The sequence below is a fragment of the Rhizoctonia solani genome, chromosome 1 (assembly GCF_016906535.1).
Source record: "Rhizoctonia solani chromosome 1, complete sequence".
NCBI classification, from domain to species: Eukaryota; Fungi; Basidiomycota; class Agaricomycetes; order Cantharellales; family Ceratobasidiaceae; genus Rhizoctonia; species Rhizoctonia solani.
The window spans coordinates 1,058,292-1,073,955 of record NC_057370.1 but is presented as its reverse complement, the minus strand read 5'-3'; the positions used below and the strand labels follow the sequence as shown (position 1 = coordinate 1,073,955).

The window sequence follows — 15,664 nt, the reverse complement described above, 5'->3', positions numbered from 1 at the left end:
TTTCGTTGATTTGGATTTCATTGGCTCGGCTGACTCTACCGTATACTATAATAGGAAGTGTTGAACCCGCGAATATTCCCATCCTACCACCCCGAACTCGCGCCCGAAACCGACTCTAAGCCCGAACCCGAATCTCCACCTTGACTCAAGAGCAAGCCCGGTGTCCAGACAATTTAGGTTTCCCAACAGGCCAGAGACACCTCATCCGGCCTCTATCCTGGCGAACGACGTAATTACATATTTATCCGGAGCGGTTGATCAGGCGGAGCGAATTTGAAATGAACGGGTTGCGACTTGTACTCGACCGCGTCCGGGACTCGCCCCACTCTCGTCAAAACTCGATCGACCTTGAGCCATCGAGCGCAGCTATGCCTTCAGTACGAGTTAGACGCAGCGTGGCCGACTATTCTGCCCTCCCGGAAAGCACTGGTCGTTCTGGGGGCAAGCCAAGAAGGGGCCTGACCGGACTGTTTCAACGCACTCATCCTCCTGACCCATTACCCCCGACTCGCAATGATGGAGCCCAAGCTAGGCCCCGAGCGCTGACGAGCGAGAGCCAGAGGGGTGCGGAACGAGATCGCCCGACGTCGGTGGTGCATCAGTATTGTACCCAAGCTCGACGAGCGAGTGTTTCTCGACCAAGGCAAAATTCTCGGCCGCTCGCTGAAATCGCTAGGCCCGCTTCACCCGTAGATATTGGCGGAGGAAAGGAGAGGTCACCGGTCATTGCAACTGGCTCGGTGGTCAGCCATGGCCAGGAGGGGTTATCGTTGGATCTCGTAATGGAGCCAGAGGATATGCGTGGCGCCGTTGGAAGTGCTCTCAGCTTGCATTCGCGGGATCACATACCCCCAGGATCAACATTGACCGAGCCTGAACTTCACCACCATGACGACGTAGTGGAGCATCTGTCTGTCATTGGTGAGTCCTGTTCCTGATACACGTGGGGTAACGCTAAACCTCATTTATCAAACGCCATGGTGAATCCACACAGACAATCACATCTCGACCGTATCTAATCTCTCCAATGTCTCCAATACTATTATTATTCCCAACCTCCCCATCTACAACCGTCGACCGGTCGTTACGCTCCCCACTCTTACCGAAGAAGATGGTACTGCCGAGAAGGGCAAAGCTACCAAGGACAATCTCGATCGGCATGTTGAAGATGTCCTCACCAATCGACGAAAGATTAAGCGCGCTCTCACTGGGTTTTGGGACTATGTCAAGACCCGTAAGTGACTTGCACCACCTCATACCTTCCTTTTCAATTAACTATCGGATCTCAGCCATGGGCTTTATATCCTTTGTTTACGGATTTCTATGCGGTGTGCCCAGACACTCTTTATATTCATTGACACATATTTACGTTGGGCGCAGCATTTTGGGGCGCTGCTATTGTCATTTTCCTTGCCAAGATTATCAATCTCCATAATGAAGACCGGCAAGGCTTCTGGGTAGAGATTAGTTCGCAAATCGAAAACGGTAGGCCAGCACATGGTTATGTTCTTCTGGCTTCTAACATCTTCCGATCACCTTGACAAATTCGCGGGAGTAGCTCTTTTCACTGTTACTGGCGTCGGACTCATCCCTTGGCGTGTTATCGATACATACCGTACGCTTCATTATGATTCATTGACCTGACGCAACATACTAAGTATAGCCCGCCTAAAATAGGAATTGCTAAAATCTGGCACTACCGTCAAGTTACTAGACGCCTTAGGCGCAATGCCAAGTTGCCAGCGCTTATTGATGGAAACGACCTCCCAGACCCAGTCTACAACCCAAACTATGTGCACGTCTTGTCCGATAGGCAGCAGAAAGACCTACACTACCAACAACAAAAATTCATGGCTAGTCAGACATGGTACCGGCCACATGAGACTGAGACGCACAAGGTTGGTTGGATAGATCCAGCCAGATTCTATCAATGCTGATCGAGTGGAGCGCATTTAGGCCTTCCCAATCAAGACGGCTCTGTTTATTTGTTTATTCATCGACTTCAACTCGGTCTTCCAGTGTATGCTGTGTGGATGCATGTGGGGCTTGAACCGGTACGCCCTACCGGCCCTGTAATTTCTTTCAACCAATCTGTCTTTTTCAGCTTCGAACGCCCAGCATGGACAACCGGAACACTCATTCCTGCCTCTTTCCTCTGCGGTATCGCGGCCGGTGTGCTCATCTGGCGAGGCGGAAACCAAACAAAGAAGGTCAAAGAAGTCGAACAACGTCTACGGGAGGCACTCGACATGGAGTCTCGGGGAGTTGGAATCGCTGGATACACTAGTGCACACGATCAGCCTACCGGCGAAGAATTTGCGGTAATCACTCGACCGGGGGAAGCCGTTGATTCTTCCAACAACGTACCCGTCAACCCAAGTGGAGTAGGAGGTAGCGTCGGTACCGCCGGAAGTGTCGGAAACGCCGCTCTAAACGCCGTCCGAACGCCCATTGGCCACCTTGCGAATCGGGACCCGGCGGTATTGGTACCCGCCGCGCCCCAACCCGTCGTCTCGGGTGTATCCCCTCATCCGGGTTTGGTTGAGCGCGAACCCCGAGCGACGAGTGTGAGGTCGTTGAGCTCGGAGGACGGAACTATGGAAGATAGCGAGAAAATGACAGAAAGCGAGAACAGCCTTGGGAAAGCTCGCCAGGGTGGTAACCCCAGCGAGAACGGAGGAACGTCGACTGCGCCTGTCACCCCTGTCGTTGGCGCAGACAAGTTACCATTGCTCGACCAGAAAAGGCAGTAGTTGAGATGGAGGGAGGGTGGTGGTGATGACCATATATACAAAACGTTTGTTGTTTTCAATACCTTTGGATATGATACGTGTACATTTTATGATTATAGATTTTGTTCGACCATTTTATACTGTAGTGTACTGTGTGTTAATGTCATACAGTATGATGAGGATCCAGAGTTTTCTTTGTTTAGGTTGACCAAGTGCACTAAGAGATGTGCGTGCCTGGTATATTTTAGTAAATAACTTGCAAATTTCCAGTGTCCAAATCCCACCTGGGACACGGTATTTGGTCGAGTAATGATGCTGAGGTAAGCACCTACTGTGATATTGGTCCTAAGAGTTCTGTCACGCTTAAATCAAGTCTTCCTCACTACACACAGTAATGTTACCTTTGGCTACCTTAAATATACCCGGGAATAATACCAACAATCAATCACTATTTACACCACCAAGCGGTGGAGACATTATTCTAAAGTCTAGCGATGACATCGAGTTCTTGGTCCACTCTACACACCTCAAACTCGCATCGTCGGTGTTTGCCGACATGATCGCCACCGGGACACAAAACGACATTGTCAAACTCACCGAAGATGCAATTGGCATCTCCTATCTGCTCCGATTTATCTACCCGAACAGGCTGCCGCTCACCATTGACCCTGATGCGCTACCCGTCTATTTGACGGTGGTTCAAAAGTACGATGTCGGAGGTGCACTCGAGCTCATCGACGAACTCATCGTATTAAACACTCCCCCACACAAACTCCTTTCGTCCGACCCGATACGAATCCATCAACTCGCAGGGCAATTTAACCTCGTCAAGACTCGGGTGGCAGCTGCACCGCTTATCACTTCCGACCATGTCGACTTTTGCGATCTGGACAAAGTGGCGGAGCTTGCTCGAAAATACTCGTCGCTCAGGTTAGTCTACTTGATGAACATCCAAGCTATGCGGGCAAAAGTACTTTCGGATGTACTGTTCAAGTATAACAGCGAGCCTATCAAGCCGACCGGGTCCGACCAGGGGGTGTACTGGTATCTTTCCTGCGGGGACTGTCAGTCCAGAAACGTGAAAAATAGAGAAACGTTCATGAAGATTCCGCCTTCGTGGGTGTTGGCTTGGACCCGCCATGTATACGAGACCTTGCTCGTTTCTTCTGAACCTATCGCTGCGATGTCTGATCTCCAACTGTTCCAATCGTCTGTCTTTGAGAGGTTCAAGGGGCGAGAAGATATGTGTCAAAAGTGCTTGTCTGATTATGCGGATTATCCGTCTCAGGGGCCCAAGTTTGATCGTTGGGCCGGCGGGATAAAGAGTGTTTTGGAAGCGCAGTTGGCAAAGCTGGAGTTGGTGTATGCACTTTGAGGACTTTTGATCTTTGAATGTTCAAGTAGGAAAACAGGGGTTGGATATCAGTTTTGAGTGGGTTTGTGCTATTCTGTTCCATTGGTTGGGGTTCAATGATAGGTTTTGGACTTTAATCACGGTTGTACATACGGTTATATGCGCTGTCTGTCATATGATATATGTAGTATGTATTGGATTATTCACTTATTAATTCCGCTCTTTCTATTTAATTCGCATGCACACCATATGGACCAGGAGGAATGACAAACAAGCAGTGAAACGTTTCCCACAAGGTTCCTGTACGGTGTAATGTTTTCAAGCACATCCTGTGCCTCTTTTGGTTGCTGATGTCCTTCTTGCTCTGAGCATATATGGATGTCTTGCGGCAGAGATAGGAACGAGTAAATACCCAGTTACGTTTTAACTCGCCCAAGTGGTTGAGGCGTTATGTTGGGATCTATTCAAGACATCATCTGCATCAGGTGGCGGTGATATTGGCCACGTGAGTGGGTCTAGTGGCTATAAAAACTGATCTCAGCTAGCACTGTAACCAAGACACAACTGAACCCAAGCTCTGTAGTCCACATAAAATCTACCCCCATATCCACAATGCCTCTTCCTTCCCAAAACGCACCTACAGAAATAAATAGTGTCAAGCCGCCTTTTGTACCTCCAAGTGGCAGAGACCTAATATTGAGATCCAGGGATGGCACCAACTTCCTAGTACATTCAACAATCCTTAAATTCACGTCGCCGGTGTTTGAAGACATGATAGTCTCTTGTACTACAATGAACACAATCAAGCTTCCCAAGACTGCAAACAAAATTTCATACCTACTACGGTTCATCTACCCCAATAAGTTGCCACTCATGATTGGCCCTGATATGATCGCCAGTTGCCTGGCAGTAGTTCAAAAGTATAGTGTGGGAGGTGCTATCGAAATCATCGATGAACTTATCTCGCTTGATATCAATACTCCCGCACACAAACTCCTTTCTTCCGATCCAGCACAGGCTTACCAACTCGCTCTGCGCTTTAATCTGACCAAGACCAAAGCTGCGGCTGCACCACTTATCATGGCCAAAGGGGTTGACTTTTGCAACCTAGACAATATTGCGGACCTTACTCAAAAGTATTCTTTGCTAGGACTGGCTTGCCTGATGAACATTCAAGCAATGCGAGCAAAGTTACTTTCAGACGTGTTGCTTAGATTTGATTGGGCGCCCATTAAGCCAACCAGGCCCAATTTCGATATGTACTACGGGCTATCCTGTAGCCCATGTCAAACCAATAAATACAAGTCAGAATCGTTTAAATCAACTCCGCCTTTGTGGGCGCTTGCTTGGTTGAGGCTTGTATACAAGACCTTGGCCACTTCCTCCAAACCACTCGAAAAATACAATTACCTATTCCAATCAGCAATCTTAAAAAAATTTCAAGAGAAGGGGGATGTTTGTCAAAGATGCTTGGGCGATTTCAAGCGGGTTGACCAGCAAAATTCAACTTTTGAGGCATGGGCTCAGGGAATAAAGAGAATCCTGGAAATACAATTAGCCCGCTTGAAACTGGTGTATGCACTCTGAATGTTTCTTTATTCACTGAAATAGATTAGAACCAACAAAACAAATTGAAACTTGAAATTGCTTGTGTAAGCCTATGTACCACATATACTCTGTGGTTTGGTTTCAATATATGGGTGGTACAATAGAATTGTTGTAGAAATAATTCAATGGGCGCGCTATTTTGTATATACGTGCATTATTTTCTACATAATGTATACACCTTTAATGACTGAATTCAAGTTTTGTATTCTTGCGCGTTGACTATACAGCTGTTGTACAGTTGTGTCCCTCAGCTTGCAGCCTACTGATTGCAGGATTTCTCAACAGCCACTCCACTAATCAACTTTGGATCTACCAGAAAATGTGCGCGTGAGGTGCCTGAGTCTGTTCCAGGGCCCCCAGAAGCAATTGGTGCATGTACGGACAAGATATCTGGCAATCAGTAGGCTGCAAGCTGAGGGACACAACTGTATGACAACAACTACAGGTATGTATCTGGTACGGATCAAGTGGCAATACAATGTGCGTGGCAAAATACTGCTTACATACCCATGCATGTTGCATCTTGGTCCAACCCTGCATCATTAAGCCACCACACTATAGATTTTATTGGACCAGAGCCCAATTGACAATCCCTTTCACTTTGAATTCATCCTAAGAAAATCATACCATGCAACCACTTTTCAAGCCCCCAAGTGGCGGAGATCTCACTTTGCAGTCCAACAATGGCATCAAATTTGTGGTACACTCTACCATTCTTAAAATTGCATCCTCCGTTTTCAGCAACATGTTTACCGCTAGTACTGTGAAGGACACTGTTCAGCTGACCAAAAACGCAAGCAATGTCTTGTACTTGCTTTGGTTTATTTACCCCAACAGACTTCCGGTTACGATTAGCCTAGATGAGCTTCCTATCTGCTTGTTAATCACCCAAAAGTACAATGTTGGGGGTGCTCTTGAGGTCATTGACAAACTTGTTGCTATGGATGGCTCTCCTCATAAACCACTCTCATTGGATCCTATACAAACATACCAATTAGCAGTGCAATTCAATCTCACTAAGACCAAGAGCGCAGTTGCACCCCTTGTTACTGCTGCCATTGGCAAAACAAACTTTTGTGACTTGAGCAAGTTACAAGAATACGTTCACACATATCCCTTGCTGAAATTGATTTGCATGATGAACTTACAAGCAATGAGATCAAAGGCCCTCTTTGACATTCTCTTTCACTTTAAGAGTAGACCAATGCTCCCCAAAGATGTTGATTTCTTTTATGGCCTCAGCTGCGGCAAGTGCTGGCCTCAATCTTGCCATGACAATGTGACAAAGGGACATCTGAGGTGCCCCACTACGTGGGCACTTTCTTGGGCTTGCTGTCATGACCTTCATTGGCATGACATGATTTTCTACTATTTTCTACCTTTTTTCCAAGACATTTTCCTTTCTTGGTATATATTCATGACTCATCAAGATCACATGATATATTTGATATATGATGTGAAATTGTAAATGACTTGTTGTTTTGTTCTGTTGGTTTTGATGTGGCTTCTCTCATGTATATAAACCAGGTCAAGTTGCCGCTAAAACAGCAAGACTTGACCTCTTTGTCAATTCATCCTAAGCTTACTCCTATCCCTTGCCCAGGCCCCTAGTTGGCCATCAGTGCACCTTACTAAGAAATCCATAACCCAGGCCTTGTTGCCCTCTACCCTACTTCATACCCCTTGGCCCTCAGTTGGCCCTCTACCCTGCTTCATAGTCCATTGGTGATAGGGCCATGGACTTTAAACCTACTTGTATCATAGGTCTGAGCTTAGTTGTGACACTAGGTCAAGTCTTTATACTTGTACTCTTGTCAACAAACAAGAACTGCGCTTAGATAAGCACCAAAACCCGAAATGGTATCACATTGTAGCCCCTGTGTAATAATCAAAGACAGGAATACAAGTACCAGTACGGTCGCGGGATAGCCCTTTGCCAGCAATTGTCCGCATACCAAGGTGTCTGCACCTTTAGTCATACGCTGTTAGTCAGCTGAACCTCTGCTTACAAAAAACCTGACTAATATCACGCTTGTACACAGCTGTTGATTTTAGTAAAAGGATTGTTTAACGCTAGTGGGAAAGCAAACAGTTAGTAGCTTGAACTATAAACCCGTTGATTATCTATTTGACCAAGTACTGATCTATATTGGGAACGCATCCTAGTGTTTGACTTTCTAGATCTTATCCTTTTTGCCATCTTTTGGCCCTACTCCATTGTCACCTGCTATCTCTACCTCAAAAAAACCATCAACAACATCAATCACGTGCTAGTTGGTTGCATTAATAATCTTGAAGAACACATTGCTTGTATTGAAGAACCAGGGCTAGTCCAAACAATAGCCCATATTAAACACCACAAGTCCTTTGCCAAGCGCCTCAATAATATATACAAGGCAGATCTTCAAGAGCAAAAAAATCTCATTGCCAACCTTGAGTCCCATAATCAAGATGTTGTACACCACTGTAAGGTGGGTACACGCTGGTGAAGGCAGGCGCTTGTGGCCGTATTACTACACAGGAGTATGCAATCTAACTACGTAAGGCTATCTACTACTAACTAGTTGCTTATGGCAACGACTAACTATCTACTGGCAACGCAGAGGGGCCTTAGGCCTGAAGGTGTGGTGAGTTAAGTAAGGGGTGATGCGTCAGCAGAACTTCTGGGGGGGCCGACTACTCAGCTGGCTGTTGCCTCCTCAATGGATATGAGACAAGGTAAAATTGACTTGGGTTTTCCAAGCAATTTTCCTGCTGTATATATAGACAATACTACTAACTACATGTGGTCTGTGCGTGTGTGAATAGAAGCCTACATGTGAAAAGAGAAGCATGCTGCAGACTGCGCAGAAGCGTGGATTTCTCCTAAGCGCCCTTGGCACGGCATCTCAGCGCGGCATCTTGGCATAAATAAGCGCCGCAATCACGTGATCAAAAAAAACATGAGATATTAAGTCCGCAAAAAATACTAAAAATAATAGAAAATTTGGGCGGTTCTAATGGTATATGTTAGGAGGTTATAACATTGCCCCCCCCTTAAAGGCTCTTGGCAGAGACACAAGCCTTTTTCAGTTGTGATTTGTTGAAGCGTTGAATCTCCTCTTGGCTGTGTTCCAGGAGTTCTTCTGGCTCCCATAAGTTATCTTCTGGTCCATAGCCCTTCCATTTTATCAAGTAGAACCATTTTCCTTGTTGCCTTTTGGAGTTGATGATCTGTTCCACCTTGTATTCTTCTTCCCCTTCAATTGTTTCTGGAGGGGGACGTTCTGGAAACGGTTGGCTAGGAGATTCATGGACCTTGGATAATAGCCCCACGTAGAATACATTGTGGATCTTCAGAGTTTCCGGCAGCTTTAGGCAATATGCGTGACTGGAAATTTCTTCTAAGACTTCAAAAGGGCCTAGTCTCTTAGGGTCCAGTTTATTGGAATTGGTCCTCAGTTCCACATTCTTTCCATCTAGCCAGACCTTTTTGCCAATCAAATACTTAGGTACAGTCCCTTTGTCCCTGACCATTTTCTCCTTGCTCATTCTGAGGGCGGATTTGGCTTCCTTCCATTTGTTGGCCAAGGTATCTGCTAACTGATCTGCCTCTGGCACATTGGATGGTACGTTGGAGGGATTCATCACCGGATTTTTTCCATAGACCAACTCAAAAGGTGTTTTCCCTGTGGACGCGTGTTTGGCGTTGTTGTACGCGTACTCTGCCAAAGGCAACCACGTAGCCCAGTCTGAATGATCCGCGGTTACATAGGAACGGAGGTAGAATTCAATGATGTCATAACCTCCTTACTTATACCATTGGAATTGCACGATTTTTCTATTATTTTTGGTATTTTTTACGGACTCGATATCTTTTGTTTTTCGATCACGTGATCTCGGCGCTTATTATGCCAAGATGCCGCGCCAAGATGCCGTGCCAAGGGCGCTTAGGAGAAATCCACGCTTCTGCGCAGCCTGCAGCAGGCTTCTCATTTGTCTTCTATACTTCTTTCTCTCACGCGCACAGACCATGTAAATAGTGTGCCTTGTCTATATAAACAGCAGGAAAATTGCTTGGAGACACCAAGTCAATTTTACCTTGTCTCTTACTCATTAGAGAAGGTATCCAGCCAGCTAAGTAGCCGGCCCCTAAGAAGTTCACAGACGCTCACCACCCCCTTGACCTATCACACCTCCCAAGCCTCAGGCCCCTTTGCCGCCAGTAGTTAGAAGTAGAGTGCCTTAGGCGCTAGTAGAATAGCCTTAGATAGTTACCTTACATAAGCCAGTGTAGTAGTACGGCCATAAGCGCCCGCTCTCATTAGCGTGTACCCACCTTACAGTGGTGTACAACATTGTAAAATTGACTTCTTGTAGGCTTGTTTGACAAGGAGAGGATCCCCTGTACTAGCACAAGGGAAATCACGTGATCAGGGCCACTTTGCGGGGTAGAATAATCAAAAACCCCCACCCTCACGTAGTATCAAATTGCTATAAGGCAGAAGGACTCTAATCCCCCGCATACCACGTGTTTTGCCGGAACACAGTAGTTAGCAACCTTAGTCAGCTGAAACACCCGCTTGTAGAAAACCCGCTCATATCACGATTGCCAGATCTGTTGATTTGTTGTAGGGACTATCCAACGCTAGGTGCTTGACGCAAAGGTTTAGCGCCCACACACTACACAAAAACCGCCCATAAGTCCTGATATAGGCACCACTTCCCCCATGCCGTCTCCAATATTCCCTCCACACGCTCTGGCGCCCCACACCCATACTCCCGTCCCTCCAGTTGCTCCTCTAGACGCTCCATTCCAACCCACTCCCTACCGCCCTCTTGCAGCGCATCTCCCCCTTTGCGAGACTTGCCAAGGATGGAACCAGAGCCGTCCCTTGCCGCTCTCCTTGAGGCTATCACAGCCCTCACAGCCACAGTTGGGTCCTTGCAGGACCAAATCAAATCCCAAGGTGAGCAAATCACACAGCTCACCGCCATATGCAAGGAAACCAACGACCTTGTTGGTGACAAGGACCAGGGCGGAGCCCAAACCAAGCCTGGCCCATTGACTGGGCCTGTCACCCCTCCTACCCACTCAGGAGGGGAAACCCACACTCCAGGCACGGTTAGGCCTGGACTCAAGGCCCCCTTCCGCCCCTCAAGAGGAACAGGGTTTGACTCCAAGGAAGAAGAAGAGCCAAGGCAACCCAAAAAAGAGCCTCAGGGAACGCCTAGGCGGTCACTCAGCTCCCTTACCCCCTTTGACGCAGGAAGCGGCGTAAAAAGGCCCAAAATGGATCTCCCCAACCCTTATAAAGGAGACACCAGGGGACGCAAGGCCACACAATGGCTGGACCGCATGCTGCTTTGGGTAGCCCTACACAGGGATCAATTTGACAAAGAGGAGCAGATGGTCGTGTGGATACTTTACCACATGACAGACAAGGCAGCCGATTGGGCGCTCCCCCTCATAGGGGCCATTATCAAGGGCAAGGGGAACCCTCCCACTACTATCCCGGCCTTAATGGCCAAATTCAAAGAGGCGTTTGCCAACCCCAATGCTAAACGGGCAGCCGCCAGAAAGATTGCCGCGCTGACTCAGACAACCACCACGTCTGAATACGTTACCAAATTCCGCAACCTCATGGCGGAACTTGACTGGAACACTGAGGCGTACATTGCCCAGTTTACGCGCGGCCTTCACTGGAAGGTAAAGGAACTCTTGTCCACTAAAGACAATATTCCTGACAATGACCTTGAGGCTATATTCGCCGCCTTGGTCAAAATTGACAACACTTGCTGGGAAAACAAGGAGAACCGCCCAAAGAAGGCACCCGCCAAGTCCCTGGCCACCGTGGCCACTTCCACTACCACCACTAGGGTCTGCCTATCCAAGGACCCCAACTACGTCACCCCGGAAGAAAGGGACTGCCGCCGCGCATCAGGGCTCTGTGTCAAGTGCGGACAGAAGGGACACGGGATCAAGCAGTGCCCCAATGGCTGGAAAGCCACAATCAAGGAGGCCGCCAAGATAGGAGAAGTTGTGGAATTGGAAAAAGAGTAAGGCCAAGAGCTGCCGTCAAGCCCTTGGTCTCAAAAATAGAAACGCATGTATCTATCTTGGAGTTTGTAAATATTGCAATGGATTCAAACAAAAAACCGTTACTCTTTCTAGAGATGACACTGCGTGACTATCCAACAGACCCTATCAAAACCCTTATCAACTCTGGCGCCACCTCCAATTTTATTTCCCCCTCCTTAGTAGAACAACTCAAAATCCCAAAAACCCTACTTGAAAATCCACAAGTAGTGAGAATGTTAGATGGTACCATATCTCAGACTGGTTGCATTTGGCACCAGGTTCAACTTGTGGTCTTGGCCAATGGCCATTCCCACATTATCCCTTTCCTTGTTTGCCCCATAGGCAACACACCCGCAATTCTAGGCATGACATGGCTGACTACGGAATCCCCTCTAATTGATTGGCAACAGGGACTGGTCACCTTTCCTGAACAGGTACAAATTGCCTCCAAAGAGGAAGCAGACCCGGACCCCTTAGTAGACCTACCCCCTCAATATCATGAATTTGCCAAGGTATTTGGAGAAGAGGAGTTCAAAGTCCTACCTCCACACAGGGAATACGACATCTCCATAGATCTTGTCCCAGACGCCAAACTTTCCCCTGGCCCCATCTACAGTATGATGGATGCGGAATCTAAGGCACTGAAGCAGCACATTGATGAGGAATTGGCAACGGGCAAGATTTGACCCAGCACCTCATCCGCCAGCGCTCCAGTCATGTTTGTAAAAAAAAGCAGATGGCTTGCTAAGACTGGTAGTTGATTACAGGAAGCTAAATGACGTCACGCACAAGAACGTTTACCTGCTTCCTAGGCAGGATGACCTCATGGCCAAACTCAGGCATGCCAAAATCTTCACCAAATTGGACTTGCGCTGGGGATACAATAATGTTTGGATCAAGGAAGGCGATGAATGGAAAACGGCCTTCAGAACCAAATATGGCTTATTCAAATACTTAGTCATGCCATTTGGTCTCACAAACGCCCCTGCCGCTTTCCAACATTTTATGAACAATTTGTTCAGGGACCTGATAGACGTGAACGTAGTGATCTACCTAGACAACATCCTGATCTTCTCAGACAAACCGGAAGAACATCCAAACCACGTGAAAGAAGTCCTGTCCCGCCTAATGAGGAACCAACTGTTCTGCAAGTTGTCTAAATGCCACTTCCATGTTACCATGGTCGACTATCTAGGCATTGTGATCTCCCCTGCCGGATTTTCCATGGATCAGAAGAAGGTCGAGGCTGTCACGTCATGGCCCACCCCCAGGACAGTCAAACAAGTCCAGGCCTTCTTAGGATTTGTGAACTATCTCCGTTGCTTCATCCCCAATTTCAGTTCTGTAGCGCGCCCCCTACACCATCTTACAAAGAAGGAAACCCCTTGGTCATGGGGTAAACCAGAGGAGGATGCATTCCAGGAACTGAAATCCCTTGTCACCCAGTCACTGGTCTTGGTCCACTCTAACCCTGAACTCCCTTACTATCTGGAAACAGATGCATCCGGGGTAGCCATGGGAGCAATCCTTAGCCAAAGAGGGGAAGACAATTGCTTACACCCGGTGGCTTACATGTCTAAATCTTTCTCCGGCGCCAAGGCTAATTATGACACCCACGATAAGGAGCTCCTGGCCATAATAAAAGCATTAGAAGAGTGGCGGATTTTCCTAGAGGCAACAGACAGACCAATCCAGGTTTTCACAGATCATAGAAACCTGGAATATTGGATGCAGGCACGGACATTTAACAGAAGGCACGCGCGCTGGCGGATCTTCCTGAGCGACTTCAACTTTGAGATACACTATTGCCCAGGAAAGCAGTCAGGAAAACCAGACGCCCTGTCCAGAAGGTTGGACTACACAGACAGCCCTCAGGAACCAGAAATCATGCTCCCAGCAGAGGTCTTTGCCAACACGTCAGAAGCGGAACTTGAAATTGTCACAGAAATCCAAGGAAAACTGAAGGAGGACCCCTCCCTGGAACCCATCATCCAGTTCCTGTCAGAAGACGCAGATAATGCACCCCTGTCCATCTGCAAGGCGTATAGGGATTATGATTGGGAGGAAGACCTACTCTGGTACCAAGGGAAGCTAGTGGTCCCAGACTTGGAAATCCTGAAAGAACGCTTGCTCAGAGAATTCCATAATTCACCCCTAGCAGGGCATCCTGGACAACAAAGAACCCTGGAGCTCCTGAGTCGCAACTACTGGTGGCCAGGAATGAAGTCATCCGCCAAAGAATGGGTGGAATGTTGTCCTACCTGCCAAGCCAATTGTTGCGCCCATGCCCCTGTCATTGCCCTGAAGCCCTTAGAAGTTCCCCCCTGCCCGTTCCACACAATATCCTATGACTTCATTACAGGATTTCCCAAATCTAGCGGGCACGACACAATCCTGGTGGTAATTGACTCCTTTTCCAAATTTGGCCATTTCATCCCGACCACAAAGAAGATCACAGCCAAGGGCCTAGCAGACCTGTTCACTACCCACATGTGGAAACTTCATGGATTACCAGTCAAAACCATATTGGATTGAGGAACCACATTCACAGGAAAGTTCCTCAAAGCCCTTTACCAACAATTGGGAATCAAACCTTCCTTCTCATTGGCTTATCACCCGGAATCAGATGGCCAAACAGAACAAGTTAACCAATTCATCAAGTTTTACCTCAGATCATATGTAGCAGCCAATCACTCAGACTGGGCTACTTGGCTCCCCTTGGCAGAATATGCGTACAATAATGCCAAACATGCTGCCACCGGGAAAACCCCCTTTGAACTGGTTTATGGAAGAAACCCGGTAATGAACCCGTCAAACGTCCCAGCCAATGTACCGGAAGCAGATGCCATAGCAGATACCCTAGCCCGGGAATGGAAGGAGGCGGAAGCAGCCCTGAGAATGAGCAAAGAACGGATGAGCAGGAATCAAGGAATTGTGCCGGAATACTCAATAGGCAAAAGGGTTTGGCTAGATGGGAGGAATGTTGAACTTAGGACCAATTCAAACAAGCTAGACCCCAAGCAACTTGGCCCCTTCAAAGTCATTGAGAAAATCTCTAGCCACGCCTACCGCCTAGAGTTACCGGAATCTCTGAAGATCCATAACGTGTTCTATGTGGGATTATTATCTAGGAGCCACAAATCCCCAAGTCAGCCTTTTCCAGAAAGACCCCCTCCTGAAACAATAGAAGGGGAAGAAGAATACAAGGTTGAACAAATCATTGACTCTAAGCAACAAAAGGGAAAATGGTTTTACTTGATTAAATGGAAAGGGTACGGACCAGAGGACAATTCATGGGAACCTGAAGAACTGCTGGATCACAGCCAGGAAGAGATCAAGCGCTTCAACCAAGCTAGACTCAGAAAGGCTTGTGACGCCGCCAAGAGCCTTTAAGGGGGGGGCAATGTCATAACCTCCTTACTTATACCATTGGAATTGCACGATTTTTCTATTATTTTTGGTATTTTTTACGGACTTGATATCTTTTGTTTTTCGATCACGTGATCTTGGCGCTTATTATGCCGAGATGCCGCGCCGAGATGCCGTGCCAAGGGCGCTTAGGAGAAATCCACGCTTCTGCGCAGCCCGCAGCAGGCTTCTCATTTGTCTTCTATACTTCTTTCTCTCACGCGCACAGACCATGTAAATAGTGTGCCTTGTCTATATAAACAGCAGGAAAATTGCTTGGAGACACCAAGTCAATTTTACCTTGTCTCTTACTCATTAGAGAAGGTATCCAGCCAGCTAAGTAGCCGGCCCCTAAGAAGTTCACAGACGCTCACCACCCCCTTGACCTATCACACCTCCCAGGCCTCAGGCCCCTTTGCCGCCAGTAGTTAGAAGTAGAGTGCCTTAGGCGCTAGTAGAATAGCCTTAGATAGTTACCTTACATAAGCCAGTGTAGTAGTA

At 47.5% G+C, this 15,664-nt stretch overlaps 8 protein-coding genes across 8 annotated transcripts; 7 read left to right on the top strand and 1 right to left on the bottom strand.

Moving 5' to 3' along the window:
* Positions 1 to 278: 278 nt before the first annotated feature.
* On the top strand, positions 279 to 2,753 carry RhiXN_03829 (uncharacterized protein; the record flags this gene model as incomplete). Its single annotated transcript, XM_043323646.1, has 8 exons — positions 279 to 921; positions 995 to 1,234; positions 1,290 to 1,328; positions 1,381 to 1,485; positions 1,559 to 1,615; positions 1,678 to 1,898; positions 1,957 to 2,054; positions 2,105 to 2,753. 8 exons carry the CDS (start codon positions 279 to 281, stop codon positions 2,751 to 2,753), a joined length of 2,052 nt encoding a protein of 683 aa, XP_043176065.1.
* Positions 2,754 to 3,126: 373 nt separating this feature from the next.
* RhiXN_03828 (The BTB (BR-C, ttk and bab)/POZ (Pox virus and Zinc finger) domain) lies at positions 3,127 to 4,107 on the top strand (the record flags this gene model as incomplete). The annotated part of the gene is made up of 1 exon (XM_043323645.1): positions 3,127 to 4,107. One exon carries the CDS (start codon positions 3,127 to 3,129, stop codon positions 4,105 to 4,107), a length of 981 nt encoding a protein of 326 aa, XP_043176064.1.
* Positions 4,108 to 4,698: 591 nt separating this feature from the next.
* RhiXN_03827 (The BTB (BR-C, ttk and bab)/POZ (Pox virus and Zinc finger) domain) lies at positions 4,699 to 5,673 on the top strand (the record flags this gene model as incomplete). Its single annotated transcript, XM_043323644.1, has 1 exon — positions 4,699 to 5,673. One exon carries the CDS (start codon positions 4,699 to 4,701, stop codon positions 5,671 to 5,673), a length of 975 nt encoding a protein of 324 aa, XP_043176063.1.
* Positions 5,674 to 6,322: 649 nt separating this feature from the next.
* RhiXN_03826 (The BTB (BR-C, ttk and bab)/POZ (Pox virus and Zinc finger) domain) lies at positions 6,323 to 6,977 on the top strand (the record flags this gene model as incomplete). The annotated part of the gene is made up of 2 exons (XM_043323643.1): positions 6,323 to 6,890; positions 6,937 to 6,977. 2 exons carry the CDS (start codon positions 6,323 to 6,325, stop codon positions 6,975 to 6,977), a joined length of 609 nt encoding a protein of 202 aa, XP_043176062.1.
* A 1,753-nt stretch (positions 6,978 to 8,730) lies between these two features.
* Positions 8,731 to 9,321, bottom strand: RhiXN_03825 (Retrotransposable element Tf2 protein; the record flags this gene model as incomplete). The annotated part of the gene is made up of 1 exon (XM_043323642.1): positions 8,731 to 9,321. The coding sequence occupies one exon, from the start codon at positions 9,319 to 9,321 to the stop codon at positions 8,731 to 8,733; it is 591 nt and encodes a 196-aa protein (XP_043176061.1).
* A 1,228-nt stretch (positions 9,322 to 10,549) lies between these two features.
* On the top strand, positions 10,550 to 11,737 carry RhiXN_03824 (Retrotransposon gag protein; the record flags this gene model as incomplete). The annotated part of the gene is made up of 1 exon (XM_043323641.1): positions 10,550 to 11,737. The coding sequence occupies one exon, from the start codon at positions 10,550 to 10,552 to the stop codon at positions 11,735 to 11,737; it is 1,188 nt and encodes a 395-aa protein (XP_043176060.1).
* Positions 11,738 to 11,850: 113 nt separating this feature from the next.
* On the top strand, positions 11,851 to 12,441 carry RhiXN_03823 (Retrotransposable element Tf2 protein; the record flags this gene model as incomplete). Its single annotated transcript, XM_043323640.1, has 1 exon — positions 11,851 to 12,441. The coding sequence occupies one exon, from the start codon at positions 11,851 to 11,853 to the stop codon at positions 12,439 to 12,441; it is 591 nt and encodes a 196-aa protein (XP_043176059.1).
* Positions 12,442 to 12,580: 139 nt separating this feature from the next.
* On the top strand, positions 12,581 to 15,148 carry RhiXN_03822 (Retrotransposable element Tf2 protein; the record flags this gene model as incomplete). Its single annotated transcript, XM_043323639.1, has 2 exons — positions 12,581 to 14,269; positions 14,312 to 15,148. 2 exons carry the CDS (start codon positions 12,581 to 12,583, stop codon positions 15,146 to 15,148), a joined length of 2,526 nt encoding a protein of 841 aa, XP_043176058.1.
* Positions 15,149 to 15,664: the final 516 nt, after the last annotated feature.